We start from the raw sequence: 21,164 nt of genomic DNA, 5'->3' as shown, positions 1-21,164 counted from the left end.
CAAGATCATGTTTTAATGTTCTCATGCCTATTTTCTCATAATTTTGTTATGTGGTAAAAATGAACTAAAGTTTGCTGCGTCTCCGGGAGGCGCTGTTCACTGTTGGGTCAAGTTTATCATAGCTGTTGCCAAATAAATGATTTTTTTCCTTTGGTCGACACAGTACCTCTTTAAGTGCCGTTGTGTAAAATTATAAGCTGTATGAGTACAGGTGCAGAATATCATGAAAAAGTTGATTTATTTCAGTAATTCCATTCAAAAAGTGAAACTTGTATATTAGATTCATTCATTACACACAGACTGATATATTTCAAATGTGTATTTCCTTTAATTTTGACGATTATAACTGACAACTAATGAAAGTCCCAAATTCAGTAACTCAGAAAATTAGAATATTGTGAAAATGTTCAATATTGAAGACGCCTGGTGCCACACTCTAATCAGCTAATTAACTCAAAACACCTGCAAAAGCCTTTAAATGGTCTCTCAGTCTAGTTCTGTAGGCTACACAATCATGGGGAAGACTGCTGACTTGACAGTTGTCCAAAAGACGACCATTGACACCTTGCACAAGGAGGGCAAGACACAAAAGGTCGTTGCTAAAGAGGCTGGCTGTTCACAGAGCTCTGTGTCCAAGCACATTAATAGAGAGGCGAAGGGAAGGACAAGATGTGGTAGAAAAAAGTGTACAAGCAATAGGGATAACCGCACCCTGGAGAGGATTGTGAAACAAAACCCATTCAAAAATGTGGGGGAGATTCACAAAGAGTGGACTGCAGCTGGAGTCAGTGCTTCATGAACCACCACGCACAGACATATGCAAGACATGGGTTTCAGCTGTCGCATTCCTTGTGTCAAGCCACTCTTGAACAAGAGACCGCGTCAGAAGCGTCTTGCCTGGGCTAAAGACAAAAAGGATTGGACTGCTGCTGAGTGGTCCAAAGTTATGTTCTCTGATGAAAGTAAATTTTGCATTTCCTTTGGAAATCAAGGTCCCAGAGTCTGGAGGAAGAGAGGAGAGGCACGTAATCCACGTTGCTTGAGGTCCAGTGTAAAGTTTCCACAGTCATTGATGGTTTGGGGTGCCATGTCATCTGCTGGTGTTGGTCCATTGTGTTTTCTGAGGTCCAAGGTCAACGCAGCCGTCTACCAGGAAGTTTTAGAGCACTTAATTCTTCCTGCTGCTGACCAACTTTATGGAGATGCAGATTTCATTTTCCAACAGGACTTGGCACCTGCACACACTGCCAAAGCTACCAGTACCTGGTTTAAGGTCCATGGTATCCCTGTTCTTGATTGGCCAGCAAACTCGCCTGACCTTAACCCCATAGAAAACCTATGGGGTATTGTGAAGAGGAAGATGCAATACGCCAGACCCAACAATTCAGAAGAGCTGAAGGCCACTATCAGAGCAACATGGGCTCTCATAACACCTGAGCAGTGCCACAGACTGATCGACTCCATGTCACGCCGCATTGCTGCAGTAATCCAGGCCAAAGGAGCCCCAACTAAATATTGAGTGCTGTACATGCTCATACTTTTCATGTTCATACTTTTCAGTTGGCCAACATTTCTAAAAATCATTTTTTTTTGCATTGGTCTTAATTGATATTCTAATTTTCTGAGATACTGAATTTGGGACTTTCATTAGTTGTCAGTTATAATCATCAAAATTAAAGGAAATAAACATTTGAAATATATCAGTCTGTGTGTAATGAATGAATCTAATATACAAGTTTCACTTTTTGAATGGTATTGCTGAAGTCAACTTTTTCATGATATTCTAATTTTATGACCAGCACCTGTAAAGCACATGCCAAAAGCTTAAAATAATAGTTTTATAAATTTTTTTTCGCCTCAATGTCATTCTACCATACAATTTCTAAACACTTGGCAACCTCGACCCTCGACGTAATCTCGGCTGCAGCCATAGCAGCAAGAGTCAGTTTGGTAAACAAAGCGGACGACTAGCGAGCTAACCGTTATGCCAATACATTTTTGTTTTCTCTCTCGCAAAAAAAAAAAACGTTCTAAAATTGAGAGTAAAGCATTTGCGGGGACAGTTTCAAAGCGGTATACATAGTTATTATCTAATGACATGATATGCAATTTAACAGTTTCATGGATCGTATGTAGCTAACCAGTAGCTAACTGGTTAGCCTTTCAGTGAGACTACATTGATTTGGGTAACGTTAGTGAGCAAAATGAAACTAAACTGTATGGTCAGTATTGTAAGTGACCGTCTGCTAATTAGAGGATGTGTCTTAGTTTACAATTTTTAGTTTATTTCGTCCTTTTATTCTGTTCTAGAAAACATAAAATGTCTGTAGTCAAATCTTTACGAATCACTCGGATAGGCAGATAAAAGCGTGCTAGCAAATAACGGATTGATTGAAAACACGAAGAAAATAAAATCAGTCAGTAATCAGCCAAAACGGCTGTCATGAAATAAGTCGTCCCAGTTCAAGCACTCGCGGTGAAATGTTCAATCTGATGGCGAACTGCTGCAACTGGTTGAAACGATGGAGAGAACCTGCAAGGTGAGTCTAAGTTACAGCTTTCATCTCATGCTTGTGCCAGAGAGACTGTATTTAGTAACTTGTTTCTGAGCAGAAGGGTCAGTGAGCTCTTACACTGTGCATTTGTGTATGTTACCTGGATTTGTGCAGTGGTCCCAAACTCAATAAGCCACACTTTTGGCATAGTTTTGACCTTAACCTGTGCTACTGCCCTCTTTATATTTTATATCACTGATTATTGGCAACAAACAACATGGTTTGTATTTGGCTGAAAAATGAAGAAAGAAAAACACATTATGCCAAGTGTAACGAAACAAAAACAATTTAACGTTCTGTTCTCTCTCTGGTGAAAGTTAATGAAAATTTACGGTAAATAAATGAACGCAACCCTTAAAAAAGTAATTTCTAAGAAATGTCAACTTTAATTTATTTGTATTTGACACATGGTAAAAAAAATGTATGCAATGTAATATTTTGCATAGATTCATTCATACTTAAACATAAAATTTTATTTTGAAACTTTCAGTAAATACATCATTAAAGATTGTAGGTTTGCATGTGTGTGTTTGTGACTGATCAGGACAGAAATTAAAAACATAATTTTAAGTATATATACGTTTTAGTTACGTTATGCTTTTGGCATTTTTATACATTTCTGTTTAGCTTTAATCATTTCAGTACTTCAAATTTAACTTAATTGTAGCCAGCCAAGGCAATATTTCTTAATTTGTAACGTTTTTTTTTTTAAGTTTTACATCTAATATTTAAAAGTTACGCTGGTGACAAAAGCAGTTCTGCCTATTGAGTTATTTAGCACATTATCCACACAGTAGGTTCATCTATTCTTATGAGGTTGCATTAGATCTGGTGTCATTTTTAATTTTAGTATTTCCTTTCTCTGTGGGATTTTAGCCCTACCTGCGCCTCTCACTGTACATGTTTGAACGTGTCTCACAATTAGTCATAGGCTTAAATCCAAGTGTTAAATGTCTGATTACTCGCATCACCTGCTGTGCCTGAAACAAGATGCTTGATAAGCCTAAATCTGGGTCAGATGGTTGATCATAAGACCCAAGAATCGGTCTGTATGAACTATGAAGTGTAGAAGTCAGGCCTTAAAAGCACCAGCGATGTTATGGAGACTGTTACTCTCCACTGACAGCTCCTGGGCCCAGAGGTGACGGATAAGTCTCTAAGTTATTGTCTTAATTTCATTGGTTGAACGTAGCGTGTCCTCTAGCACCCTGTCACTGATCTTGTTGGGTAAGTCGAAATCCCCAGCTAATCCCTCAGATATAGAGCTGACCAGAGGCCAGGAAATACAAAAGTGTGTGTGTGTGTGTGTGTGTATCGACAATAACAACTGAAGTCAAGGGAAAGCTAGCTGTCATCTTGATCTATTTCCCAGTCTTGATGAAGGCCTCCTGGTTGCAGAGAACTGTCACCTGGATAGTGCGCTTGATGTCCCTGCGGCGCAAATGCCGCAGTTAAGTATCTGTTTGTGTGTGTGTGTGTGTGTGTGTGTGTTGGTAGCTGTAAGGACTTTGTGTTTTCATGTTCATCCGTGGTGACTGCCGTGTTTGTTTACGCCGCCTGGCTTTTGTGTTCATCTGGCATTTTTTAAGAATTAAGCATAGGTTGATGATGGTGAGCAGAAATCCCATGTCAATTTAGGGTATTTGTGTTACTCCACAGATGTCTTATTATGCCTCAAAGCCTCCACTGGAAGCCTTGTAGTTTAAACAGCTGTGACACTACAGCCCCGGATAGATTATCATTGAATTTATTCAATATTTTTGACGTCATTAGTGCTGGAAAAGGCCACATTATTTACTTTGTATTTTTGTGCATGGTGTGCTGTATCATCCTCTTCATCCCTGCGTGCTTTTGCCAGTCAAGAGATGATGCATTACCATGCAGGCTTAGGTTGAATTAGCTGACAGCTGTTCGTAATATGCCAAAAAGTTCCAAGATGCCTGTATGAACTCATTAATGAGTGCAACTGAATACACCTTTTCTGTGCTTTGCATGTTTTTAATTTCTGTATTAAAATTAATTTTGGTATTTTTAAATCAGCACGTAAAGTAAAAATAAAAGGAAAAAAGATGACCATCATGCTAGCTAAATAATAAATTAATTAATAATTGGTGCAACTCCTCAAAAACTTTGAAATGGTGAAACATTTCATGATAAATAGGCAACAAACAAATAAATAAATAAAACGTACTTAAAAAAAATAATAATGATGAAGTCATATGTATTAAAGGGATAAAAAAATGTTAGCCTATTACTTTTAACTTGGTGGTTACAACACATGGCATTTTTTTAGAGTTATTTTAAACTTTATACACTTTAAATAAACTTTTCTTGAAAATGGTATAAAAGTTTTATTTTTTTAAATCTTGAATACATAAAATACTTTTCTATGAACTTGACTGTTGTTTTAAACTAGATAAATTTTTTTCTTTATCATGTTCTCGCTTGCTTGACATTGACCTTAATATCGCATTCTAACCTGAGTGTACCTCAAGTGTTTGACAAGAAAAACATTTTTTTATTAGAAGGACCGCCTTGACCTTAATGAGGTCTTTTGGAGACACATAATGAAATGAAGCTGTATCTGTGCTCTTGCAGGAAGGTGACATTAGTAATGGTTGGACTGGACAATGCTGGAAAAACAGCTACTGTCAGAGGAATCCAGGGAGGTAAATATTCATCTTAATATTTTTGGAGTATTCTTTATGTAGTCCCAGGTTGATCTCACAAGGTGTATATTTATGTGACTGTCATAGAAAGTCCTGTAGATGTAGCACCTACAGTGGGCTTCTCAAAGGTGGACCTGAAGCAGGGGAAGTTTGAGGTCACAATCTTCGACCTGGGTGGCGGGAAGCGTATCCGCGGTATTTGGAAAAACTACTACTCTGAGTCTTACGGAGTGGTGTTTGTTGTGGACTCCAGTGATGTTCAAAGGATCCAGGAGACCAGAGACACAATGGCTGAGGTTCTCCGACACCCTCGTATTGCAGGCAAACCTGTATTAGTGTAAGTTTTCAAAGCATGACATGTTCTTGCTGTTGAACATAACTTAATGTCTAGACTTAACATTACACTACATTTACATTAAATTGACATTTAGTCATTTAGCAGACGCCTTTATCCAAAGCGACTTAAGAATGAGGACAATAGAAGCAATCAAAAACAACAAAAGAGCAACACTACCTTGGAATTAGTAGGATTTTTTATGTTTTTCAAAGAAGTCTCTTACGCTCATCAAGGCTGCATTTATTTGATCAAAAATACAGGGTAACACTTTATAATAACGTCCAGTTATAAGTCATTTATAAGTGATTAGTTAATGATTAACTAATCGTTTACAAAACATTCATAAGCAATTAATAAGTGATATGCTAACAATTTGTGTATGTTTTGTTAATTCATTTAAAAGTCATTTAAGTAATTAGCTAATGATGAACTAATCATTTACAAAACATGACTATGCATTCATAGATGATATAGATAAAATAAATTTGCCCTGTGCTTTCATTTTCTATTAAAAAAAAATGAACAAAAAAACTATATATAAGCTATTTATAAATCGTGCTCATATTGGTTTGTTTATAAAGGTGTATGGACCTAATAATCTTAAAAAATAAAGAAACTTGGGCCAGTTTAGGAATTAGTGATGTATTGTCATTATGTATTAAGTCATCATAGCTGGTCTTCAGTGACAAATGCAAGTAACTTTAATGCTTTACACCAGTAAATGACAAGTATTTATGCTGATATTGTGCAAAATCCTTGCCTAGGATAGCCAAAATTAAAATACCTTATATTCACATACCACATTAAGTGTTTGGATATACAGGGGAAAATAATGAAAAAGGACGTTGTTTAGGAGGCTGAGATCTTTAATCATTTGTTTCTGGCTTTAGTCCTATTCTACCTGACCTACCTAAAGTTTGCATGTTGGGCAGCACATCCTTTTTGATACATTTATCTTACTACACCAGGGCTCGCAATATTTCAAAATCCCTGGTAGCCCTTCGGGCAGGTACTCTTCAGATTTTAGCAGCCCGAAAATTAATTTAACTAGCCCAAATAAAATAAAGACCATAAATGCCAATCAAAAACATTTTCAATACACAAATATCAACGAATATCAAGGAAAGAGTTTTATTTTACTATTTACAAGGTATCTGCAGAATTCTTAAAAATCTATTTAAGGCAATTTGAAAAATAATTTCTTATACCATTTAACATTTTTAAGGCCTTAAAAACTCTTCAATTTAGTTGTATCAAATTTAAGGACCCGTGGGAGCTATGTTCCCTCTTCTGTTTTTTTTCTTTCTGAGCAAAACTTTTCTCTTTTGGGCGGACATTTCAGGCACCTGAGCAAAAGCATTCTTTATACCAGACCTGTACAGCACGCACAAAAAAGTTTGTAACTTTTAACTTTAATGTGCTATTTATATTTGATTTGACCCTTGATGTAACTAAATGATGTACGTTTTAGGTTAAAGAGAAAACATTTTTACTGTACAATACACTGCAGTTCAAAAGTTTGGATCAATAAAGTTTTTTAAAGAAGTTTCTTACGCTCATCAAGGCTGCATCTATCTGATAACAAATACTGAATATTATTTCACAAAATAATATTGTGAAATATTATTGCAATTTCAAATAAATGTTTTCTATTTTAATATACTTCAAAATGTAATTAATTCCTGTGAAGCAAAGCAGTATTTTCAGAGTCACATGATCCTTTAGAAATCATTCTAATATGCTGATTTTTAATCAATGTTGGAACATTTGAACTGCTTTTTTATTTAATTTTTTTTATACTGTATTTTTTGGGACCTGTGATATTTAAAATAAAAAGTTAAAAAGTCAAAATAGAGATTTTGTGTTACAATATAAACTATTCAAAAGTTTGGGGTCAGAAATGTTTTTCTTTTTTAAAGATACTTTTAAAAAGTTTAAAGAAAGTTAAATAAACTTTATTCAGCAAGGATGTGTTAAATGGATAAAATTGATAGTAAAGACTTCTATTGTTAGAAAATATTTCTATTTTGAATAAATGCTGTTCTTTTCATTTTTTTTATTAATCAAAGAATCAAAGAAAAAAGAAACACAGGTTCCAAAGAAATATGAAGCAGCACAACAGTATCAACACTGATAATAAATCAGAATATTAGAATGATTTCTGAAGGATCATGGGACACTGAAGACTGGAGTAATGATGCTGAAAATACAGCTGTGATCACAGGAATAAATGCTATTTTATAGCATAGGTATTCAAATAGGAAACCAATATTAGAAATTGCAATAATATTTCACTATATCACTGTTTTATTCTGTATTTTTGAAATGAATACAGCCTTGATGAGCAAGAGACTCAAAGTCAAAGACTCAAAAACAAGGTCAATTATTTATCAGGTTTATAATATAGCCCTAACATAATATATTATCAAAACAAACTATTTAAACTGATAGAATAGAATAGAATAGAAACTGAAGCGAAACTTAAGCTGAGATCTGTAAGTTAAATATATATAAAAAGGTGAACATATGAATTCTTCTATAGCTGTCTAAACATGGTTATGAAGTGCAGTTTGTACAATACTCTTGTGTGTGACTGCACATGTTTCAGAGTTTTGCCCATCCTCCGCTATTTCCAGCACTTAATCAAGCCACTCTTCTTTAATACATGAGGACGTTTTATTTCATATGTCATTGCGTTTGCGTTGTCTCTCGTGTTGAGCGCACCGCAACCATTGAAGTATTCAGTTTCTACAGCGACTCATTTAGTGCATATCGTTCTTTCTATGAAACCAGTTCTAACTCTGTCGTGACATCAGCTCTATAGCGGTTTGTCCGAGCATTGCTATTCTTTCCCTTTCACTGCGGCATTCAATCAAATGGCTTCCCAACTCATTTTTGTGTGCGCGAGGGACATTATTTCTTCTGCGCGGCCGCGGTGGAAGAAGCAGCTTAGAGGGAACATTGCGTGGGAGACCTGTATTTAAGGTAGCCCGTCGGGCAGGGCAGTGATACATTCTGGTAGCCCGACTGGAAAACACAATAGCCCCGGGACATCGGGCTAGCGATTTTGCGAGCCCTGTGCATGCCTTGACAGTTTTGCATTAGTCCAGCACTTCTATCAGGAAATAATACTACCTGACAGAATGATTTCAATGGTACACCAGTAAAAAGATCTCAGCACCTGAGGGCAGATTCTCAGTTTCCCCTGGTGCTTGAGATAATAAACCTATTCATGTGCTTTTCTAAACAAGCTGTCTGTGGTTCATGTTCGATTGGGTCCTTGTTCTTGTTGGTATTTGGTAATTATACCAACACCACCATGTTGGATTCTTTACTATTTCATCACTCTTAGCAATCTGTGGCCAGTTGCATAAAATGTTTAGACTAGTCTTACAAGTTAATCAAGTAATAAAGTTAATAATTTTTTTTTTTAAGACTGGTTATAATTAAGTCAGTTACATAAAAATGTAGATTGGTCTAGACTCATTACAAGGGCTGTCCAAAAAAAAAAAAAAAAAAAAAATCAAATCAAATTTTGAATATTAATCTAATTTAAACTAAAAATCCATATTCTTATATCCATAATTTTAGGTGTGCGTCAGGCAGCCTTATCAGTGGTGCACGAAATGCGAGGACGATGTAAGTGTCGTTGCATTTTAATGCTTTTCATAGCTTATCCAGTTGAACCCACTAGATGCGGCGCTGCTACATTGTTCATTCAAAATATTGCGGAAAAAGAGAAGATCCATGCGGAAAAGATGTTTATGTCAAAACTGAAACCAAGCCGTTCACACAGAATGCATAGTTTTAATTTCATTTTCTAGAGGGACATCTATCACCGTTGCACTCAGGTCTCGCAGAAGAGAGCTGCATGTAGGGCTGTGCGATAAATATCGTCTGTGATAATATTGTAATTGTTGTTTGACGATGTGCAATTTGACATTATCGAGTATTTTGCAAAAACCAAACAAAACACCTATGGAGTGCACGCATACATTAGCCTACGTGATGAAGTGGGTTAAACAGTGCACGTGCGCATTTAGTGTTCTTTCACTGTCTATTAAAATGCATTAAGAATGATCACAAAATTCAAGATATGGTGGCAGAAAGCGTATATATTTACATCATCTCATATAGTTAAAATCACACAAAGAGTGCCGTTTTTTCTTCAAAAAAATAAGCATGATTACAAATGTGATATTGATTTTATACAACAGTTCAATAGACAATAAGTTAATATTATGAGACTTACGTTTTAGACCCCATATTGCCTGTTTTTGCTCCATTTTGCCGACAAAAAATAATTCCAAACAGCTTCATCAGTAGCTGGGTGATAAAAACACCAAATTTCGGAAAACAAATCCGTTAATTCGCAAACAACTTTTTACGCTCGCTTGAGGTGATTTTTGTCTTGTGCAAAAAAGGGTTAATGCGAATAAAGGGAGATGCAAACGCATTTTGCGAATAACTTCCAAGCGCATCAAAAAAGTAATGTGACTTTGCGCTATGAGACGGGATTACTTGACTAGCAGTGGACTGATCTCGTTCCACAGCATCTGAAATGTTGTTATGGTCGTTCTGAAATGCCTGACCATTAAGTCTGTCATCAAAGTATTTCTGTATAATTGTCTTACACAACTGTGTTCCCAAACAACAGCATTCACCTCCAAAAGCAATGACAGCATTTATTGTGTTTCGTCTGCTCGCTCTGGCACAATTAATTTGTCATATATGAAAATTATTACATTCAGTAGCTTATCCTAATTTTCTTTAGGCTATTTAGTGCCGATTTTGTTCTCTTTGATTCGTTGGATGGAAACGGTGCTCGTTTGCAAATATTTTATGCAATATTCTTATTTTGCGCATAAGTTAATTAATAAGTTAATAAGTTATTTGCAACTTTGGACAGAAACACTGCTACTCTTTTGCGTCTCTGAGCAACGTGACGATGTTTCGTTCCTGAATGAATCAACCGTTTAAATGATTTGATTCAGTCACAGTGACTCCCTTATTACCAGTGACTTTCTGCCACCCACTGGCGGTTTTAATTGCACATTTAAAGTTTAATTTTTAAAATAATTTCAGATATCAGTATTCAATGTTTTATGTTTAAAATGTAAAAGAATTATACATTTGTAACTGGTTAAAACACTCCATGACCCTCTGAGCTGCATTAAACTGTGTAAATACATCTAAATGCCACTTCAGATGTAGTCTCAGCCTCAGACGTCACGCCCACAGAACGTTGGCTACACGTCTGATGCATATGTCACACTTTTCTGGAAACACTTCAGGAATGTCGAAGTCGTCATCTGACTGGTTGAATTAAACCGGATTTCTGGGAGATGCGAGTGTCGCGTTTATTTTCTGTCCGCCGGGAAACAAAGATGCCGTGGCGCCAAACCCCCTCACAAAGAAGAAAGCTGTCGTGTTTACAAATGTGACGACGAACGCTTATCAGGGTCAACTAAACGCTGGATTTTCGAAAGTATGTGAAATATTTAAAGGCATAGAATCTTTAAAATACATCCGAGAGTTTCACACACCAGTTTGTTATTGTGGCGACATTTCCACGCCTCGAAACGTGACGCTATGAATGAAACTAACTATGATTGGTTGTTTGACATGTCGGTCAAACGGCCTCATGGGCGGGCCATGGCCAATGAAACCTGCCATAGATTCCAGACCTTCAGCCGTCAGTCTGAAGGTTTGGCTATGCGAGACTACTTCAGATGCAACTTTTGCAAAGATTAATTTTGATTATACTGGTCTCATTTGTTTAGTAACAGCCTAAATGGCTTATTATGTTAATTGACTGATTAAATGTAACAATTGGACTCAAAAGACTTTTAGAAAAAAAGGCTTTAAGGTAAAAAGCAATTTAAACTTATATGAAAAGATTTCTATCAATTTCTATGATGTGAACTGACCACACAGAATATGAAGAATATCAAAAACTGCAGCTGCCCACGGTAGTCAGATATCAGCACAATAACACACTCTGCAAAATATCGTCTAATTATCGTTATCAAAAAAATATTGAGATATAATTTTTTTTCAATATCGCACACCCCTAGCTGCATGTTTAGAAAGCCATGTAAAGTGAATGTAAGTTCAACTTTTAAAAAAACATGTCTCGAGACTTGATGGGGATTTTTCCCCATCCCACTGCATCTCATGTTTTTAAATAAAAAAGCACTTTTTGTGATTGGTTTTCAGTCCTTTGTATTAAACTAGGCTATACATACATGATCCTGTAAACATTATGCATTTTCTTCAAAGATAGTCCTGCCAATTTATTGCTTTGAAGAAATGTGCATTAGTAACAATTTGCTCAATGCGCCCTCTTGTGGCCTCGGGAGAGAAGCCAAAAGGCCCCCCCTCCCCAACAGAAATTATGCCTTTTAAATTCTAATATAATTCAAATATTGATAATATAAAGTACAAAATTTGAATTTAGTTTTTCAGCCATTTTGACAGCCCTACTCATCACACTCTTTGGCTGCTTGGTTGTCAGACTACTGCTTAAGACACAGTTCTAACATGGAGGCTACGTTTATGCAACTAGCCTTAGACCCACCAAAACTGTGTCATCAGCAAAAATCATGATGAAGCTGGAACTCCATAAAACCGCAGAACTGTGTGAGTAAAATGGAGAATAGAAATGGGATCAGAACAGAACCCTGGGGAACACCCATTTTTAAATGACTGCTGATAATGTTTACAGCGCTCCTTCACCAACATTGCCTGCCTGTCAGAAATACGAAGGAGTTTAGAGCCAGGACCTTGAGTTTGCTGATGAGCCTTGAGGCTTTGATGAATGTCAAGCTGTAATCAGTGAAGAGCATCCTCACATAATTCCTGCCTCTAGTCCAAGTGGAACAGGGCGGTGTGCAATAAATGTGCAATAGATCATCTGTATATCTGTCGGGGCATTAGACAAGCTGCAGTGGGTCCAATTAACTGAGGGAGTGAGCAGCAGATTAAGTCCTTGACTAAATATAGCTTGTTAAGTGTGCTAATAAGTCAAGAGTTTTCTTTAACACAAGGCTAATTATTCAGTCCACCTCAAGTGCCAACCTCAGGTCATTTGTTTGTGACAGCTTACCTAGTGACCTGCACACCTAGTGACCAGCTCTTTCCTTATTCTGATTGGTTTGTAGACTGGCTAATAAACAGGACCGAGATGGGGCATTGGCTGAAGCAGATATCATTGAGACCCTGTCATTGGAGAAGCTTGTCAACGAGAATAAATGCCTCTGTCAGATTGTGAGTTAATATTTCAGCACAGTTTATATTTATCAGTCTGGTGAGTTTCTAATCACAGAGGAAATCCTGAGTCTTTATTTATTTATTATTTGCTTTTAACAGGTTCAAATTTGATAAAATTCAGAATGCAGAAATATTGCAAACCAGTCATGTAAAACTGAGCTAAACATTTTTCCTCTACTCTCAGGAACCCTGCTCTGCAGTACTAGGTTATGGTAAGAAGGTTGACAAATCCATCAAGAATGGCCTGAACTGGCTCCTGAATAACATTGCCAAGGACTACGAGGCAATTTCAGAGCGTGTGCAAAAAGATACAGCTGAGCAGAAGGCTCAAGAAGAACAAGACAAGAAGGAAAGAGCAGAGAGAGTCCGGCGGATCAGAGAGGAGAGGTCAGTGAGCTGACAAGACTTTTCACTCAGATTGTCATCCTGATCCCTCTTGTCCAGATCAGAAGTGTATGAAGTTAGTGGCATAGTCATTGAAAATAGTTGAGATACTGTAGTCTAGTTCTGAAATGATGTCATGTAAACTGAGCTGGTTTTATTTACATTTATATTTAAAGTGTTTTTTTTTCACTTTTTCTAGTTATTGCAAAGTAACTAAAGTTAACATGAAATGTAAATTCGCTATGTGTTTTGTATTTTATGGATCTTATTGTGAATTATTCATCCGTTTATATGTTTATTTATTATTTATTTATTTATTTTGTGCAATGTTTAATGGTTTGTAATGTTTTGTCGTAATTTTTAATCCAAACTTGATCTTCCTCTTGAAGGTGACAGATTTCTCTCTGGAGAGATATGCCAGACTTCTCTAATCTTTTAGTCTGCTTAAACCCTGCCCCTTGAATAATTGACTGTAAGTTCACATCTCAAAATCGAATGAACAGCCAACGAACCAAGTCCCCGCCCTGCATTCTTGCTCGTATTTTATAAGAGAATTGCATTGCTCTTAGCAATCATGCCCAACAAAACTGCATCAACAGTAGTGCTGGGTGATATACCAGTTCAAACGGTAAACCAGTTTGAATTTCACAAAGGGTATGAATTAAAAAAAAAAAAACAGCATACTGGTACAAGTGCCTAAGCAACATAGATAGTGTTGTGAATTGAGAGGAGATCCCTGTTGACTGCATACACTTCTGACTTATGGTTGGAGAACTTCTACCTCCGGTTTCACAGACAAGGCTTAAGTTAGTCCCAGACTAAAATGCATGTTTGAGCTGTCTCAACTGAAAATATCTTGCTCTGACATATCTTAAAATATGCCAGTGTCATTGTTCAGTGTCAAGATGCACACCTTAATGTTTTCTTCTAAGGTATTTTTGTAAAAGTTGATTAAATATCTTAATTTAGCTAAGGCCTAGTGCTGGCTTAAGCTAAGCCCCATTTGTGAAACCGGGCCTAGAGCTATTAATAAAACACAACTTACTCTTTAACTCTTTAACTTACTTTTTAAACCATCTCTAAATGGCTTTTAACAGAGGCCAGAGACGCTGAAGACAAACACAACGAGGAGAAAATACATATAGTAGCAATCTGATCAAGCTCACTGTTCACGATGCACAAAACACAGGAGTAAAATTGTAAATACTGAATTGGGGGTGGGGGTTTATATGAATGTATCTATGAGGGCAACTGACTCTCTTCATAAACGTTTCTTTTTATCTTAACTCCATATAATGCATATTAATATAGCATTTAAAAGTGTAGTGCGGCTTTGTTTACAGCAGTAAACAAGGAAACGTTGTATCCTTGCTGTTCCATAAGCACCACCTGCTGTCAGAGAGTGAATTTGCATCTCATTCAGCCCGTCTGTTCTTTTTGTTTCATTCAGAGATGTATTATGTAGCATAATTAATTTCACAAATCTAATGTGAGAAAATTCTCTTTTTGCTTTCAATTTTGAAACTATAGACTCTAAATTACATTAAAAACTACTCATGCTATATAAATATATTTGTTTGGATCATGATTAAAATTAAGTTGTTGTGCAACTGTTTCATGCATTCTGATTAACATAAAGGCACAGTTAGGGAAACGTGATAAACCGTGAAACCACAAGAATCCTAAAAAAAACAAGAACAAACCATGATACAGATTTTTGGTCAAACCGCCCAGCACTATTCAACAGTAAAATTCTCAACGGATTTGAGAGGCCACAGAGTTGTGTGTGTAAAATGGAGAATATAACCGGGCTCAGAACAGAACCCTGGGGAGCACTGATTTTTAAATGGTGGCTGATGATGTTAGTAGCCCTCCCTCACCAAAATTTCTTTTTTTTTGATAATCTGTTTCACTCAGACATGTTACAATATTGAAGAAAATAGCTGTCTCTACTTCCATTTCATCATTACTTTTAAAGTGTTCAAAATGCAAACAACAGTTTGTTGAAGATGTTTTTCATTGACAGAGACAGACAGGAGCGAGAAGAAGCAGAGCGAGAAGGAATGACATTAAAAGAGGAAGATCTAGATGATGTCGACATGCCCAACCCTTTCCAGCCAATAACCAATGTTTTTAGTGAGGTTAGTTATCACTATGTTTCTTTTAAATGCAAGTTGGATGAAATCTTTATGATGCAAATACTAAATTCATATAAAAATCCCAGAATGAAGACAGACTAAACAAAGAGAAAGAGATGCAAGGACAGAGAGTAAATGGCCAGCAGGGCAGTGCGCAAGAACAGACAGTCCTTCAAGATGAGGATGAAGAGGAAGAGGAGGAGGATGAAGAGAGCGAGAGACAGACCCCGGAGAGCACAGAATCAGGTATTATATTTTATTCCTCAAAAGGACTCCATCACGCCAAGAGTAATAAGTGGATAAAGGTTTATTTGAGTATTGTTAGTTACTTTCAAATACAAACTTTTGCTATTATAACACACGAAGAACCTATTTACCTCTGCAGTTTGTTGGAGTGGATGAAGTGATTTCAATGTCTTTCACCTTTGGTCAGGAGCAGTGGACCAGAACAAAAAGAAAACTAGGAAATTACGATTGAAACGTAAGCACAGAGTCGACCCTCTCAGAGTGGAAGAAGCAGCACCCAAAAGCCCAACCCCTCCTCCCTTACCAGGTAGGAATGCGTCTTTTAAAAGGTGTTTCTCATACATGAACAATGATCAACTAATTGGTGTAATTGATCAACTTTCAGTGTAAAACAGTCTTTACACTGAGGACCTTTGTCAGTGATGTCCATTTGCAATAGGAATAAGCATTCCTCTTGAAAACAAACTCACGTTTTAAAAATAGCTGAGACCAGGGGCTGGGCGACAGCAGAAAAAAAACTGTACAACACAAGCCACGGCGGTACTTTATATTAAACTCTTCAAAGAATGCTATGAGAATACAGTTTCATGTGACCTCATTGCCATGTCAACTGCTTTGACAAAGTACTTGTGCCCAGTGTGTTTGAGAGGTTTTCGTCAAGACGTACCTTACATATTACTGTTATGTAATACAGTATTTCACAGAAGTGAGTACACCCCTCACATTTTTGTAAATATTTTATTATATCTTTTCATGTGACAACACTGAAGAAATGACACTTTGCTGCAATGTAAAGGACTGAGTGTACAGCTTGTATAACAGTGTAAATTTGCTGTCCCCTCAAAATAACTCCACACACAGCCATTAATGTCTAAACCGCTGGCTACAAAAGTGAGTACACCCCTAAGTGAAAATGTCCAAATTGGTCCCAATTAGCCCAAGGTCTCAGGTGTGAATTAGGTGTGTTAAATTTGGTGTTATCGCTCTCTCATACTGGTCACTGGAAGTTCAACATAGCACCTCATGGCAAAAAACTCTCTGAGGATCAGAAAAAAAAAATTGTTGCTCTATATAAAGATGGTGTAGGCTATAAGAAGATTGCCAATACCCTGAAACTGAGCTGCAGCACGGTGACCAAGACCATACAGCGGTTTAACAGGACAGGTTCCACTCAGAACAGGTCTCGCCATGGTCGACCAAAGAGGTTGAGTGCACGTGCTCAGCGTCATATCCAACGGTTGTGTTTGGGTAATAGATGTATGAGTGCTGCCAGCATTGCTGCAGAGGTTGAAGGGGTGGGAGGTTAGCCTATCAGTGCTCAGACCATACGCTGCACACTGCATCAAATTGGTCGTCCCAGAAGGAAGCCTCTTCTAAAGATGATGCACAAGAAAGCCCGCAAACAGTTTGCTGAAGACTAAGGACATGGATTACTGGAACCATGTCCTGTGGCCTGATGAGACCAAGATATACTTATTTGGTTCAGATGGTGTCAAGCGTGTGTCGGCAACCAGGTGAGGAGTACAAAGACAAGTGTGTCTGATGGTCATGGTCTGGGGCTGCCTGAGTGCTGCCGGCACTGGGGAGCTACAGTTCATTGAGGGAACCATGAATGCCAACATGTACTGTGACATACTGAAGCAGAGCATGATCTCCTCCCTTCGGAGACTGGGCCGCAGGGCAGTATTCCAACATGATAACCATCCCAAACACACCTCCAAGACTGGTGATGGACTGGCCAAGCATGTCTCAAGACCTAAACCCTATTGAGCATCTGTGGGGCATCCTCAAACGGAAAGTGGAGGAGCGCAAGGTCTCTAACATCCACCAGGTCCGTGATGTCATCATGAAGGAGTGGAAGAGGACTCCAGTGGCAACTTGTGAAGCTCTGGTGACCTCCATGCCCAAGAGGGTTAAGGCAGTGCTGGAAAATAATGGTTGCCACACAAAATATTGACAATTTGGGCCCAATTTGGACATTTTCACTTAGGGGTGTACTCACTTTTGTAGCCAGCGGTTTAGACATTAATGGCTGTGTTGAGATATTTTGAGGGGACAGCAAATTTACACTGTTATACAAGCTGTACACTCAGTCCTTTACATTGCAGCAAAGTGTCATTTCTTCAGTGTTGTCACATGAAAAGATATAATAAAATATTTACAAAAATGTGAGGGGTGTACTCACTTCTGTGAGATACTGTATGTTGCTATAATATTACTGTTCTTAAAATGAATATATTTCCATTTTGTAAAACAGCTAATCATTGTTCCAAGTCATTAAACATGAAATACTTCTGATACTTCATAGACTGCACATGAATGCCACATGGTTTGAAAGACACACATGCCAAAGCGAGTGCAATCAAACATTGTTGTACATGAACTTTTGGTTTTAAATTACCCACAATATCTGAAACCCAGTACAAATAAAGAGCAGCCCATTTATTTGCCCATTAAAGACAAAATGCTATTAATGGAAGTGTGCAAAAAATCTATTTTACAAACAATGTCATTACTTTACCCAAATACATTATGATATAATGATTTATATATTAGAGCTGTCGAGACAGACTTTGCAAGAAATTGTATACATACATAATTCGCCTATGCAAACCACGTCAAATTTGTACACAGAAAAAAAGTAGCACTAGTTATGGTTAGTGTGATTGCTTATTTGTATACTGATAAGATGACCTATATCCGTACACTGGTGCTTCGAAACACATTGATCTGTGCAGAGTAGCAGAGCCAAAGCACAACCAAAAAAGAGCATTCTTTAGTAGGAACATGCAGTTTTATTATTTAACCCTTAAAAGTTACATAGTGTAGCTTTAACTATAAGAAAACGCATAGTAAAACACTGTTATATTCAGAAGAGGGAATGCGTATGTTCCTGTGGAACATTCTACATCTAGGGGAAGTCGTGGCCTAATGGTTAGAGAGTCGGACTCGTAATCCAAAGGTTGTGGGTTCGAGTCTCCGGCCGGCAAGAATTGTAGGTTGGGGGAGTGAATGTCCAGCGCTCTCTCCACCCTCAGTGGTGCCCTTGAGCAAGGCACCGAACCCCCAACTGCTCCCCGGGCGCTGCAGCATAAAATGGCTGCCCACTGCTCCGTGTGTGTGTGTGTGTGTGTGTGTGTGTGTTCACTGCTGTGTGTGTGTGTGTTCACTGCTGTGTGTGTGCACGTTGGATGGGTTAAATGCAGAGCACGAATTCCGAGTATGGGTCACCATACTTGGCTGAATGTCACTTCACTTCATCTATTTGCATTTTGCTACTTTTTTCTGATATATTATTAAGACTTAATTTAAGATAATGAAAACAACAGATTAATTAATTACGTAGTATAGTAAACTGCAGGCTTGCTGTAAACACATTGCAGTGGTGTATATGTTCTGTAGTTCAGAGAAGCTTTTTTCTATTATTTGCTGTTGGATTTTGTAGTCAAATGTTTGCAAAATGCCTCATTTTAACCACTGATTTGTTCTAGTTTTTCCTTTTGTTGCTTCACATTAATGACTCTAACAGCTAATCCCTACTTCTTTCTCTTTTAGTTGGATGGGCTACTCCTAAAGCTTCTAGGCTCCCCAAACTAGAGCCTCTTGAAGATACAAGACATTCTGGTAATTGCTGGTTCATTGCATCTGTTCCCTGTCCGGCATGTCGACAAGCATGCACATCACTAACATTCTTTTTTTTTTTCCCCCATTCTGTTTCTTAACCATGTAATCATCTCCCATAATTCTGTTCTTAAAGTTTTTTTTCCCTCTCCATCCACACAGCAAGCCTCAGCCACATCCTTCCTGTACAATCATCTGTCAACAGAAATACCACAACCATCCACCTTAATATTGTGCCTGATAAATGCTACTAGCATGATCTCCTTAACACCTCACTTCCTGCACTGACTAATGTGTGTTATTTGTTTTCCTGATGCTTACAGGAAACATTTTGGACATTTTGATTGCTGCATGTTATGTTCTGTGTCATCTTCTGAATGTTAAACCAGGCAGTGTGTCATTTTGATCTATAAATTTAATGATGTAGGGTAATCTTGTAGTATTTAGAAGTTAGCTGATCCTTGATTTAAAAAAAAAAAAAAAATGGACATTGCTGACCTAAATCTTTTTTTTCCCCCATGACTCTCTTTCATTGGCAGATTTCTATGGCAAACCTCTCCCACCTGTAGCTATTAGGCAGAGGCCGAACAGCGATACTCATGATGTAATTTCCTAACACTACCTCTGCTTCCCCCCCTGACTGGTTTACAATCCTCAAGGGTCCCAACCAATCAAAGTATTGTTTTGTTCTTATCTTCAAGTGCAGGCAGTGTAGCAAACTATGCAGATGCATTTGCCCAGAAGCGAGGAACTGCTACCCAATCGACAAACCCAGACGGACCACATGACCTCGAGCCCCTATTGACTGGTGGTCAGCAGAAGCTGTGTTTAAATGAGATTGGGGACATGGACATTTATGTTCAGATAATGTGCTCAAATTTCAAACGGTTCAACATTTTGATTTCTTTCCGAGCCGTTTGTCTTGTTTTAATCAAAATACTTAAAATCAGTATTAACAGACATTTGAAACACAACTGAGACTTCTTGTTCAACAATATATCAGACCTATTTTTTAAGAGAATTTAAATGTATGTAAATACATGAGTTTAAATTTGTGTACTTGAAATTGTACAAACATGTTTTTATGGTCCACATGCATATCTTAAACTCTTATGTAATGTGCAGTTGATTGTGACACAGTTTTGCCTTTTAAATATCAGATGGTCTTTTTTTCAGCAGCATTTATAGGTTTATACACTACGCGGTCTTAATTTTGAGAACGATATTCATACTCTCAGATAGAACCAGCAACAGATACAGAAACCGTGAGAAAATTAACTCTTGAATGTGATGGGAAATGTTTGTGCAAGCCCCATGTATGGTACATTTTGCTTTATCGGAGGAAAACGTTTGCCATCTGAAAGATGATGAGTGGGTAATTTCATGATTTACTGTAAATGTAACAATACTCAACATCCTATATAAATTCATATTTTAATATATGATATCATTTATTGTAAACGCTGCTTTTGTATTTATTTGATGCTATTGCCATTTTTATAATTCACATTGTTTGATTGATGTTTTGTTTTGTATTTTACCCCGCACACTAATATTTAGTTGATGAAACGTTCTGTGCATCTTCCAGTTTGCTCTGCTTTCGGTACCTGCGCCTTTTGTACCCAGTTTACACTCAATATGAATGTCAAATAAAAAAAAAAAAGAAAAAGTTCTCTGTTATGGTCTCTCTCACATTAGCAGCACCCTCTGCTGGTCGATGGCGTAACTGCATCATCATGGGATCATGGTTTGTTTTCAACTAGACCAGGGGTGTCAAACTCCAGAACCCTGCAGAGTTTAGATGCAACCCTAATTAAACACCGCTGATCCAGCTAATCAAGTCCTTCAGGCTTATTTGAAAACTACATGGTTTGTGTGTTGGAGTAGGGTTCGAACTAAACTGCAGGTCTGCAGCCCTCCAGGAACTGAGTTTGACACTCCT

The 21,164-nt window shown here is 37.5% G+C and overlaps 2 protein-coding genes across 11 annotated transcripts in view; both read left to right on the top strand.

Moving 5' to 3' along the window:
* Positions 1 to 21,164, top strand: part of LOC306873086 (high affinity choline transporter 1-like) — a gene marked incomplete at both ends in the record, with an annotated part of 376,914 nt that overhangs the window by 24,409 nt on the left and 331,341 nt on the right. The gene's annotated exons all lie outside the window — the stretch shown is intronic.
* Positions 1,924 to 20,869, top strand: LOC306873087 (ADP-ribosylation factor-like protein 13B). 10 transcript variants are annotated; one of them, XM_079422116.1, is made up of 11 exons: positions 1,924 to 2,540; positions 5,154 to 5,224; positions 5,312 to 5,561; positions 12,725 to 12,830; positions 13,018 to 13,220; positions 15,244 to 15,358; positions 15,442 to 15,601; positions 15,795 to 15,908; positions 19,157 to 19,225; positions 19,762 to 19,826; positions 19,924 to 20,869. In XM_079422116.1, exons 1-11 carry the CDS (start codon positions 2,482 to 2,484, stop codon positions 20,008 to 20,010), a joined length of 1,299 nt encoding a protein of 432 aa, XP_079278242.1. In that variant the 5' UTR covers positions 1,924 to 2,481; the 3' UTR covers positions 20,011 to 20,869. The 10 variants fall into 10 exon arrangements, with proteins under 10 accessions (XP_079278242.1, XP_079278241.1, XP_079278240.1 ...); XM_079422115.1 differs by having other exon boundaries at positions 1,926 to 2,540; positions 15,789 to 15,908; XM_079422114.1 differs by lacking the exon at positions 19,762 to 19,826 and having other exon boundaries at positions 1,926 to 2,540; positions 19,929 to 20,869.

Source organism: Barbus barbus (assembly GCF_936440315.1).
Source record: "Barbus barbus genome assembly, chromosome: 7".
Lineage (NCBI taxonomy): Eukaryota > Metazoa > Chordata > Actinopteri > Cypriniformes > Cyprinidae > Barbus > Barbus barbus.
Note: the sequence above shows the minus strand (reverse complement) of the source record. Positions and strands in the feature narration are given on the sequence as shown.

What these genes read in the sequence shown, in the direction of transcription:
- LOC306873087 (XM_079422112.1), top strand. Translation starts at nt 2,482, where the DNA reads ATGTTCAATCTGATGGCGAACTGCTGCAACTGGTTGAAACGATGGAGA. An exon ending in ATAAATGCCTCTGTCAGATT is followed by an intron (nt 12,831 to 13,017) that starts GTGAGTTAATAT and finishes CTCTACTCTCAG; the next exon opens with GAACCCTGCTCTGCAGTACT. An exon ending in CCCGGAGAGCACAGAATCAG is followed by an intron (nt 15,602 to 15,788) that starts GTATTATATTTT and finishes ACCTTTGGTCAG; the next exon opens with GAGCAGTGGACCAGAACAAA.